General features: G+C 44.7%; 1 protein-coding gene across 2 annotated transcripts in view; it reads left to right on the top strand.

Moving 5' to 3' along the window:
• TDRD12 (tudor domain containing 12) overlaps positions 1-13,950 on the top strand; it is a 99,739-nt gene that overhangs the window by 20,861 nt on the left and 64,928 nt on the right. For both annotated transcript variants that reach the window (XM_010367008.2, XM_010367009.2), the window contains exons 5-8: positions 2,644-2,699; positions 3,977-4,062; positions 10,034-10,223; positions 11,086-11,178. In XM_010367008.2, the coding sequence (XP_010365310.2) occupies positions 2,644-2,699; positions 3,977-4,062; positions 10,034-10,223; positions 11,086-11,178 (425 nt within the window). The remainder of the gene's footprint in view (positions 1-2,643; positions 2,700-3,976; positions 4,063-10,033; positions 10,224-11,085; positions 11,179-13,950) is intronic.

The raw sequence follows: 13,950 nt of genomic DNA, 5'->3' as shown, positions 1-13,950 counted from the left end.
ACGGCATTATGAAAGGAAAAGCCACAGGGAGCAGCCCAGTTCCGACTCCACTGGCATGCCACGTTGCACTGTGTACTCTGAACTCAGAAACTGCCTTCATGGGCTGTTTGGTGACCTTCCCATTCTCCACTCACCCCAGCCCCCAGCACCCACAGTTTCGTGGTGGTGGTGAGTGCATCACTCTTATGGCTGGTGTGGCGTCTACACTGATGTGAGGATAAGTCCCTGCTGAGGCCAGTGCGCCCTACCACGCCGCCCTCCAGCCAGTCCACCCCACTGCTCACAAAAGGCTCTGGGAGTGGGATTTCCTGCTACTCAGCAGCCCCTGCCCCCTGTACTGCTGTCTTTCAGAGCGGCCCACTGCCCACCCTCCAGGCATGATTGGGCCCCTGTGTGTGCAGCCCAGCTCCCCTCAGAGGCAGTCGGTCCTCTCTTGCCCCTCTGCATGGGCCCTTCTGGGAACAAATGTGGGCTTCTGGGCCTTTCCCCACCCACCCTAGGATGCCCTCAGGGAAGGGCCTACTGGGTTTGGTCACCTTCTTTGACATCTGATACCTTTGTGTTTGTGCTTTATCCAGAACACCCTTTTAACATGTGTATTATAGTTGTATAGATTTTGTCAAATTCCCCTTCAAAAAGACTAGCAATTGATACTGCCATCATTGGGGTATGGAAAGCACTGTTACTCCCACACAATATTGAATATCATTAGGCTTTCTAATTTCTGCTTGTTTGCTCAGTGAAAATGGTGTTTTGATTTAATTTGTATTTTTCTGACTTGCAAAGCTGGTTATGTCTTCATGTGATTATTGTGTGTGTGAGAGAGAGGGAGAGAGACTGGCTGATGTGGTTATTCTGTGTGTGTGAGTGAGGGAGAGAGAGGCTGGCTGATGTGGTTAGTCTGTGTGTGTGAGAGAGGGAGAGACTGGCTGATGTGGTTATTCTGTGTGTGTGAGAAAGGGAGAGAGACTGGCTGATGTGGTTATTCTGTGTGTGTGAGAGAGGGAGAGAGACTGGCTGATGTGGTTATTCTGTGTGTGTGAGAGGGAGAGAGACTGGCTGATGTGGTTATTCTGTGTGAGAGAGGGAGAGACTGGCTGATGTGGGTTATTCTGTGTGTGAGAGAGAGGGAGAGACTGGCTGATGTGGTTATTCTGTGTGTGTGAGAGAGGGAGAGAGACTGGCTGATGGGGTTATTCTGTGTGTGACAGAGGGAGAGAGACTGGCTGATGGGGTTATTCTGTGTGTGAGAGGGAGAGACTGGCTGATGGGGTTATTCTGTGTGTGTGAGAGGGAGAGAGACTGACTCATGTGGTTATTCTGTGTGAGAGAGGGAGAGACTGGCTGATTTGCCTGTTCATGTGTTAGTTTGGGTTTTCTCTTGGGTTGTTTGCCTTGTCATTATTATTAATCTTCTACATTTTGCTTTTTTAGAAAAGCTAAGTATTAGGTAATTCTTTGTGTGTAACAAGGTTTTAGAACCACTACCTTTACTGCCTTTTATAAATCCTTTGTAATTCTCTTGAATTGCTTAATATCTTTCTTATAAGAATAAAAATAACCAACATTTTTGAGTAATGATTATATCCAGGCACTGGGCTAAGTGTTCTATGTACATTATCTCATTTGATCTTTAAAATAATTCTTGGAGGATGGTGGTGGCATCTCTGGTACATAAAATCAGAAGAAACATAAAATGTCATTCTGACCTTACATTTTATTTTTTTCCTTGCTTCCAAGTTTCTCCTCTTTCCCCACTTTCTACAACTTTTCCTACAATTTTCTTTGCAAAGCCTAAGAAAGATGCAGAAAGGACAAGATGATAGGGGTAAAATGGGAGCCAGTGAGAGGGTGCTAGGGTCAGCAGAGTGAGGAACAGTAGTTTTATAGTAGCTGAGACTCACTGTGTTAGCTCATGCCTGTAATCCCAGCACTTTGGGAGGCCAAGGCAGGGGGATCGCTTGAGCCCAGGAGTTTGAGACCAGCCTGGGCAATATAGCTAGACCCTCTCTGTATAAAAAAAATTTTTTTAATCGCTGGGTGTGGTGTAGCACACCTGTAGTCCTAGCTACTCGGGAGGCTGAGATGAGAGGATCCCTTGAACCCAGGAGTTCAAGGCTGCAGTAAGCTGTGTTCATGCTACTGCACTCCAGCCTAGGTAACAGAGAGAGACCCTGTCTCAAAAAACGAAAATGAAACAAAGATAGTATCTGGCTCTCCCACGACTGCCTGTGAGGGTGTTGATATACCAGCATGTGTTGTGCCCTCTCTGTGTCAGACTGTGCTAGACGCTGCACACTTAGGATCCCTGTCCCAGGACCTTGTGTTCTGGCTGGGGAGACTGATTTGTCTGGGGATGGTGGTGTCGTGACAGACAGTGCAGTGGTGAGCACAGGTCATTCTCAGTGGCACCTCTGTGCTTTTGAGTCTGCACCAGTGCAGCTGACAGTGTTGAGAAGAGCGTGTTGCAGGATACAGTGGGATCCTCACCCCCAGAGCAGGGCCAGCGCCAGGTGCCCCATCATCTGCATCACATGTTCCATATGTAGTACGAGAAACGTCCAGTGTATGGTTTACAAAACGCTGTTGGTGTGCTAGCCTCAGATTTTTATGTAATGAAGTTGCATCTGTTCACTGTTCCAGACCTGCCAAGAAGTGGGACAGTGCAGCTATTCAGTACTTTCAGAACCTTCTCAAAGGTAAGCCAGTGCCTGATCACTGCGGCCTGCCTGGAAGTGACACCCACAGAGGCCTCAGCTTCTGCTGCTGGAGGGGGTTGGAGATGCCCCTGTTGGCCAAACAGCCCTCCTCAGAGGAGTTCCCTGAGCTACCTGGGGCTTCTTCCAGCTCAAGTGCCACAGTAACTCTGCGCCCCTAGTGACTGTGGTTGTCGGTAATTTACAGCTAAGATCAGCAGGGGGCTGTTTGTACAAGGGAACCCTTACACAGTAATAATGCTTGCCTCTGTTTGCATAAAAGCTGTGGCACTGCAAAATAAATTCATGTGGATTTTATTGGACCAGCAATTGTTGAAAAACCTAGCATTTTTAGTGAGCAAGAGATAGTAAATCGATATTTATTATGTAATATTCATTACTGCTAATTTAAGATGAATAAAATGTCTTCAGCTGTTCTTTTTATTTTATATCAGTGACTATAAACAGTGTATTTTGTGGGATCTGTCTTAACCCCTGGCAGTCAGATACCAGGTCTCAGTGAGAGGGTTGGTGGGTGGGAAATGCCTGGGGTGCTGCCTGGTACCTCGTTGGGTCCTGGCCCCTCTCCTGTGCTGTGCCGTTGTCTGGGTAGAGGAGGAGCCAGATCCTTTGACCTGGGAGCAGTGGGAGGCTGAGAGGTCACTGGGACTGGAGTTTTGGCCCCTGTGAGCCACGGGGGCTACTAGGAGATGAGAATGCGAGTTTGGAGAAGGCCGGCCATCTAGTCCGCAGTGGCTCAGGCAAGTGACTTAGCCTCTGAGTCTGGTCTCCTTGCCTATGATGTGACCACTGTACTTACCTTGAAGGTAGTGGTAAGAACTCAGTGAAAGAAGGTTTCTAAAGGACTTAGCACAGTGCCTGGTAGGTGGCAGTGATGCTGCTGCTGTGGGGTTTTGAGTCTCTAAGGGAGTAGCCGGGTGCTGTACTCCGTGGGGCTTTGCAGGGTAGAACGGACCTCAGATGAAGGCCTGGCACTGGAAATCTGGGTTTGGGAGGAGTGGAGGAGAAGAGAATACCAGGAGCTATACTTGAGGAGGTATTCACAGGGCGGCACAGGAACCTGTTGACAGGGACAGGACTCATGATCCACTCCACATTCAGGAGTGCCTTTTCCTAACATGCTCCCCCTGGTCCTGCCCGAGGAAGCCATTTGGGCACTCTTAAGTGGTTAGCAGAGGTTACTAGGTGAGAAATAGTCATGATTGTTTCAAATATACTTTTAACATCAGCTAATTTGTGTTTTCATTTATGCTATTTAGCAACTACCCAGGTGGAAGCCAGATTATGTGCTGTGGAAGAAGATACATTTGAGGTTTACCTTTATGTAACTATAAAAGATGAAAAAGTAAGTGAAAGAATTGTATTTTTAAAATATTTCATCATGATTTTAAATTTTGCTTTAATAAAACAGAATAAATGTCAAGAAAAACACTGTAGTTCATACAGCATAGAAATTGTCTTAATCTCTTAAGGTCTACCTTAGACCTGAAGTTAGCCAGGTCTGTGTCTTCTTCTTTTGATTATTTTAAAAAATGACTTTGGCATTTTATTTTATTTTATTTTATTTTTATTTTTATTTTTTTTTTTTTGAGACGGAGTCTGGCTCTGTCGCCCAGGCTGGAGTGCGGTGGCCGGATCTCAGCTCACTGCAAGCTCCGCCTCCCAGGTTCACGCCATTCTCCTGCCTCAGCCTCCCAAGTAGCTGGGACTACAGGCGCCCGCCTCGTCGCCCGGCTAGTTTTTTGCATTCTTTAGTAGAGACGGGGTTTCACCGTATTAGCCAGGATGGTCTCGATCTCCTGACCTTGTGATCCGCCCGTCTCGGCCTCCCAAAGTGCTGGGATTACAGGCTTGAGCCACCGCGCCCGGCGGCATTTTATTTTAAAATGGCCAAGAAATTATTCCTATAGTGATGAGCATGAAATGTTTTCTTCTCAGGGAACATGATTTTTATAAATAGGCTAATTTGCTGTAGCGTTAGTTCACTGCCTTTCTCCCTAGACTTTCTCGCTGTGTGTAACATGTGCTTACTGTAAAGAATTAAGATAACAAGCAGAAAGAAAGTGGACATCACGTGTGAGTGGCCCCTACCTCTGCCAGGTGCCAGCTGCTAGCATTTTGGTGTCTGCCCTTTCTGAAGGATGGCTCAGGGCGTAGCTCAGCACTGGGCAGAGGTGGATAGAAGGGGCACATCCAGGGCTGCTCAGAGCCCCTGGAGGGTACCTTAACCATGGATTTTTTAAAAATTGTATTTTGAAATAGTTTTAGACTTACAGAAGAGATGCAGAAATAGTGCAGACATTTTGCAAAATGCTTTGCCCAGGTTGTCCTGATGTTAACATAGCACAAAACCACAGTACAGTTTTTAAAACCAGAAAAGTAACATTGATAACATACCACTGGAAACCTGCAGACAGATGAATGTTGCCAGTTTCCCCGCTGATTTCTTTTCTCTGATCTAGGATCTGCTGCAGCAGCCGCCCCCCCACCCACTGCACCTGTTCCCCTCCTCTGGCCTGTGACAGCTCCTCAGTACTTCCATGCCTCTCATGGCGTTGACTGCTTTGGAAGAGCAGTGGCCAGTGGTTTTGTAGAATGTTCCTCAATTTGGTTTGCCTGATTTTTCTCATCATTGTATTAAGGCTGTGCATTTTTGGGAAGAAGACCACAGAAGTGGTGCTGTGCCCTTCTCAGTGCATCCCAGCAGGGGTTTATGATGTCAGTATGTCTTAATTACTAGTGATGTGAATGGTTTTTTCCCTTCAACTTTTAAGTTCGGGGTACATGTGCAGGACATGCAAGTTTGTTACATAGGTGAACGTGTTCCACGGTGGTTTGCTGCACAGATCATCCCGTGATCTAGGTGTTAAGCCCAACATCCATTAGCTGTTCTTCCCTGATGCTCTCCCTCCCCCCTGCCCACCCCCCGACAGGCCACAGTGGGTGTTGTTCCCCCCAGTGTCTATGTGTTCTCATCATTCAGCTCCCACTTATAAGTGAGAACATGCAGTGTTTGTTTTTCTGTTCCTGCATTAGTTTGCTGAGGATAATGGCTTCTAGCTCCATCCATGTCCTTGCAAAGGGCACAATCTTGTTCCCTTTTATGGCTGCATAGTATTCCATGGTGTATATGTACCACATTTTGTGATGTGGATGTTGATCACCTGGTTACTGTAGTGTTTGCCAGGTTTTTCCTGTACAGAGGTGTTATTTTATCCTTTTGAAATTAGTAAGTATCTTGTGGGGGCCTACTTTGAGGCTGCAGATAACCATTCCATCAATGATTCTTGGCTGTGAAAGATATTACTGTGGTGTATACGTGTTTCATCTTTCCCTCTACATTTTTCTCCTCTCCCCTCCCCTCCCGTCTGTGTCTCTCTGTCTCCTAGGTTGGAGTACAGTAACACAATTGTAGCTTGCTGCAGCCTCAACCTCCTGGGCCCAAGGGATCCTCCCTCCTCAACTTCACAAGTAGTTGAGACTACAGGTGTGCACCACCACGCCCATAAAATTTTTTGTGGAGATGGGATTTCATTATGTTGCCCAGGCTGGTCTCAACAGGCAGTCTTCTTGCCTTGTCCTCTCAGAGTGCTGGGATCACAGGTGTGAGCCTCCACGACCAGCCCCTTCTGCATTTTTAATTTTTATTCTTTATTTAGTTATTGTTTTTGAGATGGAGTCTCGCTCTGTCACCCAGGCTGGAGTGCAGTGGTGCAGTCTCAGCTCACTGCAACCTCTACTTCCCGGGTTCAAGTGATTCTCCTGCCTCAGTCTCCTGAGTAGCTGGGATTACAGGCACACGCCACCACGCACAGCTAATTTTTATGTTTTAAGTAGAGATAGGGTTTTACCAAGTTGGCCAGGCTGGTCTTAGACTCCTGACCTCAAGTGATCTGCCCGCCTCAGCCTCTCAAAGTGCTGGGATTACAGGCATTAGCCATCACGCCTGGCCCCTTTCTGCATTTTTTCTTTTTTAGACAGAGTTTCGTTCTTGTTGCCCAGGCTGGAGTGCAATGGTGTGATCTTGGCTCACTGCAGCCTCCACCTCCCAGGTTCAAGCAATTCTCCTGCCTCAACCTCCAGAGTAGCTGGGATAACAGGTGCCCCCCACCACACCCAGCTAATTTTTTATATTTTTAGTAGAGATGGGGTTTTACTATGTTGGCCAGGCTGGTCTCGAACTCCCTGACCTCAGGTGATCCACCCGCCTCGGCCTCCCAAAGTGCTGGGATTACAGGCGTGAGCCACTGTGCCTAGCCCCCTTCTGCATTTTTAATTGGAATTTTATACCAAAGACCCCTCCCTCCCCCATATATTAATTATTTGATAATTTGCATTAATATGGACTTTTGGAAATGTATTTTATTTGGGGAGTTCTAATCTATGACTATCATTATTGCCTTGCTCACATTGCATTGGATTCTGGCCATTAGGTGCTCCTTCAAAGGGGCTTTTGTATGCTTTCAATGTGCCCCATCATTACTTGAACCCTCTTTACTCTCTGTGCCACAATGTTTATCATTTTGTTATTTGCCAGCCCTAGCCCTAGAATCAGCCACTTCTTTTTTTTTTCTTTTTTTATTTTTTGAGATGGAATCTCTCACTCTGTCACTCAGGCTGGAGTGTACTGGCGTGATCTCGGCTCACTGCAAGCTCTGCCTCTGGGTTCATGCCATTCTTCTGCCTCAGCTCCTGAGTAGCTAGGACTACAGGCGCCTGCCACCACGCCTGGCTAATTTTTTGTATCTTTAGTAGAGATAGGGTTTCACCGTGTTAGCCAGGATGGTCTCGATCTCCTGACCTCGTGATCCGCCCGCCTTGGTATGCTTGTTCCAACTGGAGTGTCATGATCATAGGTCCTCTCAGCAGAAAATATTATGAAATATATGTATGTACTTACTCCCATGCACACACAAATCTATATTTCTATATCCATCTGTACACATATTAAGAGCTTTGATACCTCTGATTTGAATCCAGTACCACAGAGTTCATTCTAACTCTCTCCTTTCTTTATTTATTCATTTATTTTTTTGAGACATGGTCTTGCTATGTTGTTCAGGCTGGCCTGGAATTCCTGGGCTCAAGTGATCCTCCAGCCTCAGCCTCTCAAGTAGGTGGGACTATAAGCGCACATCACCATGCCTGACCCCTTATTCTTAACCCCTTTCTCCAGCAGTGAGAAACCTACTCTCGTTGGCTGCAGTCTACGTATTTGATTCATCCACGTATTCACATTAAGTAATTTTAGGATTGCTAACCCACACTCCTGTGAAAACAAAATTTGTATTCAGCCTTCACATTATGCAGCCAAAATACTGTCTGCCAAAGTTACTTAGGTTGTTTTTTGTCTTTCGCACCTTCTTCAGTGTGATTATGTTATTCTTTTGTAATGGGGTTCATTTGTTACTGCTTGTATTGCGTTCTGGGTTCCCCACATCCTGGTTCATTTTACCTATGACTTTTCATTACTTATTTTGTAACTTAGTAAAAATACCAAAATCGGCCAAAAGCTGTGGCTTACACTTGTTTAATCCCAGCACTTTGGGAGGCTGATGTGGGTGGCTTGCTTGAGCTCTGGAGTTTGAGACCATCCTGGGCAACATGGTTAAACCTTGTCTCTATAAAAAAATACAAAAATTAGCTAGGTGTGATGGCTTGCACCTGTAGTCCTAGCTACTTGGGAGGCTGAGGTGGGAGGATCGCTTGCGCCTGGGAGGCAGAGAATGCAGTGAGCCAAGATGACACCACTGCACTCCAGTCTGTGTGACAGAGTAAGACCCTGTCTCAAAAACAAACAAAAAAAACCCCACCAAAATATTGGCTACAGAACCAATCATTTTTTTAAAAAAATTTTATACCTAAGAGACCTATCCTGTAAGGACCAGTCTTATAAGACATCTTTTTTAAAATAAATTCTGTGTAAACTTGCTTTCTTCTTGCTTTTCAAAAGTAGATCTCTTTCTAACCATGTAGGTTGTATGCTGATAATGACTCTATTTTTTTTTTTTTTTTTTTTGGAGACGGAATTTTGCTCTGGTGGCCCAGGCTGGAGTGCAATGGTGTGATCTCAGCTCACCGCAACCTCTGCCTCCTGGGTTCAAGCAGTTCTCCAGCCTCAGCCTTCCCAAGTAGCCGGGATTACAGGCATGCGCCACCACGCCCGGATAATTTTGTATTTTTAGTAGAGATGGGGTTTCTCCATGTTGGTCTTACTTTAAAGTGGTAAAGTGCAGCAGGCAGGGAGGTTCGTGCTTAGCCGAGAGAGCTTATAGTGGATGCATGAGATCATAACTGCCAGAGGAAAAGCATGTGGGCCAGCAATCCTTTACCAGCTCCCAAAGGTGGCACCAGGATGTGTCCCAGGGTGTTTTCTTTTTTGATCTGGCTTTCATTTGGCAAAATTATTTTAAGATGCATCCACGTTTGTTCCTTTTGTTGCCAAGTCCTCTTCCATTGTGTGGACATACTACAGTGTATTTACCCATTAACTCGTTGATGGATATTTGGGTTGTGGCCATAGGGCCCTTATAGATATTCATGTACAAGTTTTCCTGTGGACCTGTGCTTTCATTTCTCTCGAACATTACCTAGGAGTCAAACTTTTGGATCATATTGTAGGTATTAAGAAGCTGCCATATTGTTTTCCAAAGTGGTGGACTATTTTACCTTCGCCTCAGCAATGAGAGTTCCAGTTCCTCCATGTCACTTGTGTAAACATTCTGCCAAGTGTGCAGTGGCACCTCATTGTGGTTTAAATTTGCATTTCCCTAATGACTAATGATGGTTTTATATGCTTATTTGCAATCTTCAGAATTTGATGAAGCAGACATTCAGATTGTTTGCACATATTTTAATTGTGTTGTTTTCGTTTTATTGAGTTTTGTGAATTCCTTATATATTCTGGATACATGTCATCCGGATACTTGATTTTAAAATAATTTTGTCTCATCTCTTTATTCTCTTGAAGAGCAGAAATTTAAAATTCTGAGCAAATCCAGCATAACAGGTTTTCCTTTTATGGTTCGTGTTTTGTCTCTGTCCTCCCACCAGGTTTTTGCCTGGCCAGGTAGTTTTAGCGTATGTCCAAGAAGGCGTCTCATGTGTTTCACACAGATGCTTTCTGTTTTTCTTCATCAGGATTGGTGGGAAGTAATTGGTTTACCAGAGCAGGAGTCAAATCTGTTTCTATCAGATTATGTTCTATAAAATAATTTCTCTGAAGATAGAACTTTGGGGTTAAGTTTGGAATATTTCCTTTAAAATTGCTTGACTGTATTTGTCTTATTATTCATGAAATGTTTAAAATTTTACAGGTTTGTGTTAATGATGATCTTGTTGCAAAGAACTATGCTTGTTATATATCACCTATGAAGAATAAAAACCTTGAATATTTAGAAAAACCAAGATTGAATATAAAATCAGCACCCTCCTTCAATAAACTCAATCCAGCACTTACACTCTGGCCAATGTTTTTGCAAGGAAAAGATGTTCAAGGAATGGAAGGTGAGTAGATTCTCATCATATCAATTTCCCTTACATTGTTTTATTAATAATCTTAGTGTATAGATATAAGTCTTTGAGACGAAGTCACGCTCTGTCGCCCAGGCTGGAGTGCAGTGGCCGGATCTCAGCTCACTGCAAGCTCCGCTTCCCAGGTTCACGCCATTCTCCTGCCTCAGCCTCCCAAGTAGCTAGGACTACAGGTGCCCGCCACCTCGCCCGGCTAGCTTTTTGTATTTTTTTTTTAGTAGAGACGGGGTTTCACCGTGTTAGCCAGGATGGTCTCGATCTCCTGACCTCGTGATCTGCCCGTCTCGGCCTCCCAAAGTGCTGGAATTACAGGCTTGAGCCACCGCGCCCAGCCAGATATAAGTTGTACAGACTTTTTCCCACATGGAGACAAAGACTTGGACTTTGTTTAATATTTAAAGTTTAATCCTGTTGAGGCTGTGACAGATTTTAAGGTCCTAAAGTGCCACAGTTTGTGTTTATTAGACCAGGAAAAAAACTGCCCTCAATTTCTTATTAACATTGAGTTATGTTGTTAGAAGTCCAAATGTTTATAATTTAGAGATACTAACAAAACAAGATTTTGAGTATTTAGACTTTTAGATACTTTTAAAAAGAGCTATTTATCACAAATAACCCTTAGCATGAAAATATAAGAGCTAGTCACAGACTGTGGAAACAATTTCCGACGTTTCTGACCATATCCGGTTTTTAGTCTCCTCGCCTTGTGTCCCTTAGTCAGGTTTCCTGTAACCTCAGAGCAAAAGCAAGAGCAGAAGTAGTGTACTAACAAGTTCACATTTTTATTTGGGGTTTTATTTCATGCTTTAATTCTGAAATTTATTCTTTCTATCAGATTCACGTGGTTTAAATTTTCTGGCACAATCTCTGCAGCATACATGGCGCAGGGGTATTGTCGGTGACCTCAGGCCAACAGCCCCAGCACCGGGTGAGTTCTGCTAATGTGGTTTATTTCATAGGCAGCATGAAAAATGTATTCTTAGCTTTTTAAAGATTAGAAAGGTTGTCTAGAAGGGTCATGGTAATTCTCTCTCTCTCTTCTTAATGTAACCAATCTGTGATGTAGATGCTGAAAGAGATCACGTGTCCTCCATTTTATACTTAGAAATTTTACTGTCATGTAAAGAACATAACAGGCACCTGTTCATGTGCAGGACTGATTTTTTCCAGCCTAGCCATTGACCAGTAATTACTATCTGTCCTCAGAGTGTACATATGCATTTATGATTGGTTTTTCACTTAGGCAACAGGATGCATAAAAATAGGGAAGACATGCTTATGAGAGCAGAAATACATAGTTTTTAATTCCAGTCTTCAAGATATTTTATGAATTGGAATTGCTGGGTGAGGGTGAAATGTGTCAGCCCCGTTGATGCCTGGCTCACCCTCTGTGGTGGTTCCTCCACCATTTCACTCTTATGCTGGATGTGTGTCCAGGAAGGCCTCACTTCATGTCTTGGATAGGTTCTTGGAAACTGACTTCAGTGAAACAAAGTGAAACGAAACAGCCTTGAGCAAAGCAACTTAATTCGAGGGCCTGCTATACTTTGTTTCCCTTAAATCCATGGTTTCCAAGAACCTATTGATGAGTCAAGTGAGGACTTACTGATGCCTGTGGGTGTAATATTTCATGTGCATCCGTAGTAAACCACAACTACATTAAAGCTTTAGCCCACTAAAATATTCCCTGTACTTCAAATTATTTTCAATTACTTTGTTAATGTTGCTCATCATAGAGAAGGAAGGATGCAAAGGATTTTTCTCAGCCACTTTGCCAACCAGAGAGTCCTTCACGGCTGGCAGTGCCCACCCTGTCCCCGACCTGGGCCTCGCTCAGCCCTGGGCCTGGCCACTGGAGGCTCCCTACCCACTCGGCCCACCTGTGCTATAGATTGTATCTGCATTTGGCGGTTCCCAAGCTCTTGTCCTGCGTCCAAGAAGAATAAGGTTACGCTGACAGTTAGAAGGGTGAGGATGGGCAGAGGAGAATTTTATGGAGCGATGGAACAGCTCTCAGTATAACCTCATTCTTCTTGGACGGGTGGTTTCTCTCTCAGTGTGGCCGGGCTGGCACTTTTTATGGACATCAGAATGGAGAGTGCGTGCTGATTGGTTAGTGAGTATGCAAAAAAGGTTAAACCAAACACACCACTCAAAGGTGGGTATGACAGTGTAGAAAACCAACTAGGAAAGGGTAGGTGTATATGAAATAAGTGGGAGGTAGAGATCAATCAGAGGAAAAAATGCCAAACAGGAAGACAGTTTCTCAATCCAGTGTGTGTATTACCCGAGACTTGTAGCTAAGCTTTAAACTGGTTTCTGCTTGAAAATTGGGTTTCACCAGGGACCCACCCCTGTCTCCCTAGGCATTTGACTGCCTTTTACTGCTATCAATAGCCCAAATTATAAAAACCTGTCATCTCACTGCCTACTTTTTAAAATTGTAGAGTCGGGACCAGGTGCAGTGGCTCACACCTGTAATCCCAGCACTTTGGGAGGTCAAGCCTGGCAGATCACTTGAGGCTGGCATATCAAGAGCAACCTGGCCAATATGGTGAAACCCCATCTCTACTAAAAATACAAACATTAGCCAGGTGTGGTTGGGCATGCCTGTAGTCCCAGCTACTCCGGAGACTGAGGCAGGAGAATGGCTTGAACTGGGAGGTGGAGGTTGCAGTGAGTCAAGATTGTGTCATTGCACTCCAGCCTGGGTGACAGAGTGAGACTCTGTCTCAGAAAACAAATAAAATAAAATAAAATAAAATAAAATAAAAGGCTGGGCACGGTGGCTCATGCCTATAACCCTAGCACTTTGGGAGACCGACACAGGTGGATCACCTGAGGTTAGCAGTTTGAGACCAGCCTGGCCAACATGGTGAAACCCCGTCTCTGCTAAAAATACAAAAATTAGCCAGGCATGATGGCATGTGCCTGTAGTCCCAGCTACTCAAGAACTTATTTGCTACATGATGAAATGAGAAACTAGGATGTAAAAAGGAGGAGTGAACCCCGTAGACTCTTTTGCATTGAAGGTAAGGGTGGCAACACAGTGTGGAGAGAACAAGCTTGGGGCTAGCAGCCAGGAGATATGTGTTCTAATCCTGGGTCTACCACTGGCTTGGTGGGAGCCTTGACCTTCCAAGAGCCTGCAACTGCCCATCTGTACATGGAGTGGGAGGTAGGGGCAGACTAGAAGGCTCCTGGAGTTCTAGCATGTCTCCTTCTGGGATTTTTTTTTTTTTTTTTTTTTTTGAGACAGGGTCTCGGTCTGTTGCCCAGGCTTGATTGCTGTAATGTGATCACTAGCTCACTGCAGCCTCAACCTCCTGGCCTCAGAGGAGGCTGCGGCAGGAGAATCACTTGAACGCAGGAGGTAGAGGTTGCAGTGAACCAAGATTGTGCCACTGCACTCCAGCCTGGGTGACAGAGTGAGACTCTGACTCAAAAATAAATAAAATAAAATAAAATTAAAATAAAATAAATAAAATGCCTTTCTTTCCAAAGTTTTCCAGAGGGTATTTGTAAAATTTTTATTTCACAGAAATGGGGTCCTACTATACATACCTCTTTGTAGTGTATTTTACTTAGTATATGCCTGAACCCCTTTCTAGGTCAAATATATCCGGTATAATGTGTTTAAGGACATAGACTCTGATGTGAGACTGTCAGGGTGTCAGGCCGCTTCCTTCTCTGGGACATG

The sequence above is a fragment of the Rhinopithecus roxellana genome, chromosome 12 (assembly GCF_007565055.1).
Source record: "Rhinopithecus roxellana isolate Shanxi Qingling chromosome 12, ASM756505v1, whole genome shotgun sequence".
NCBI lineage: Eukaryota > Metazoa > Chordata > Mammalia > Primates > Cercopithecidae > Rhinopithecus > Rhinopithecus roxellana.
This window is presented reverse-complemented; position numbering and strand designations above follow the sequence as displayed.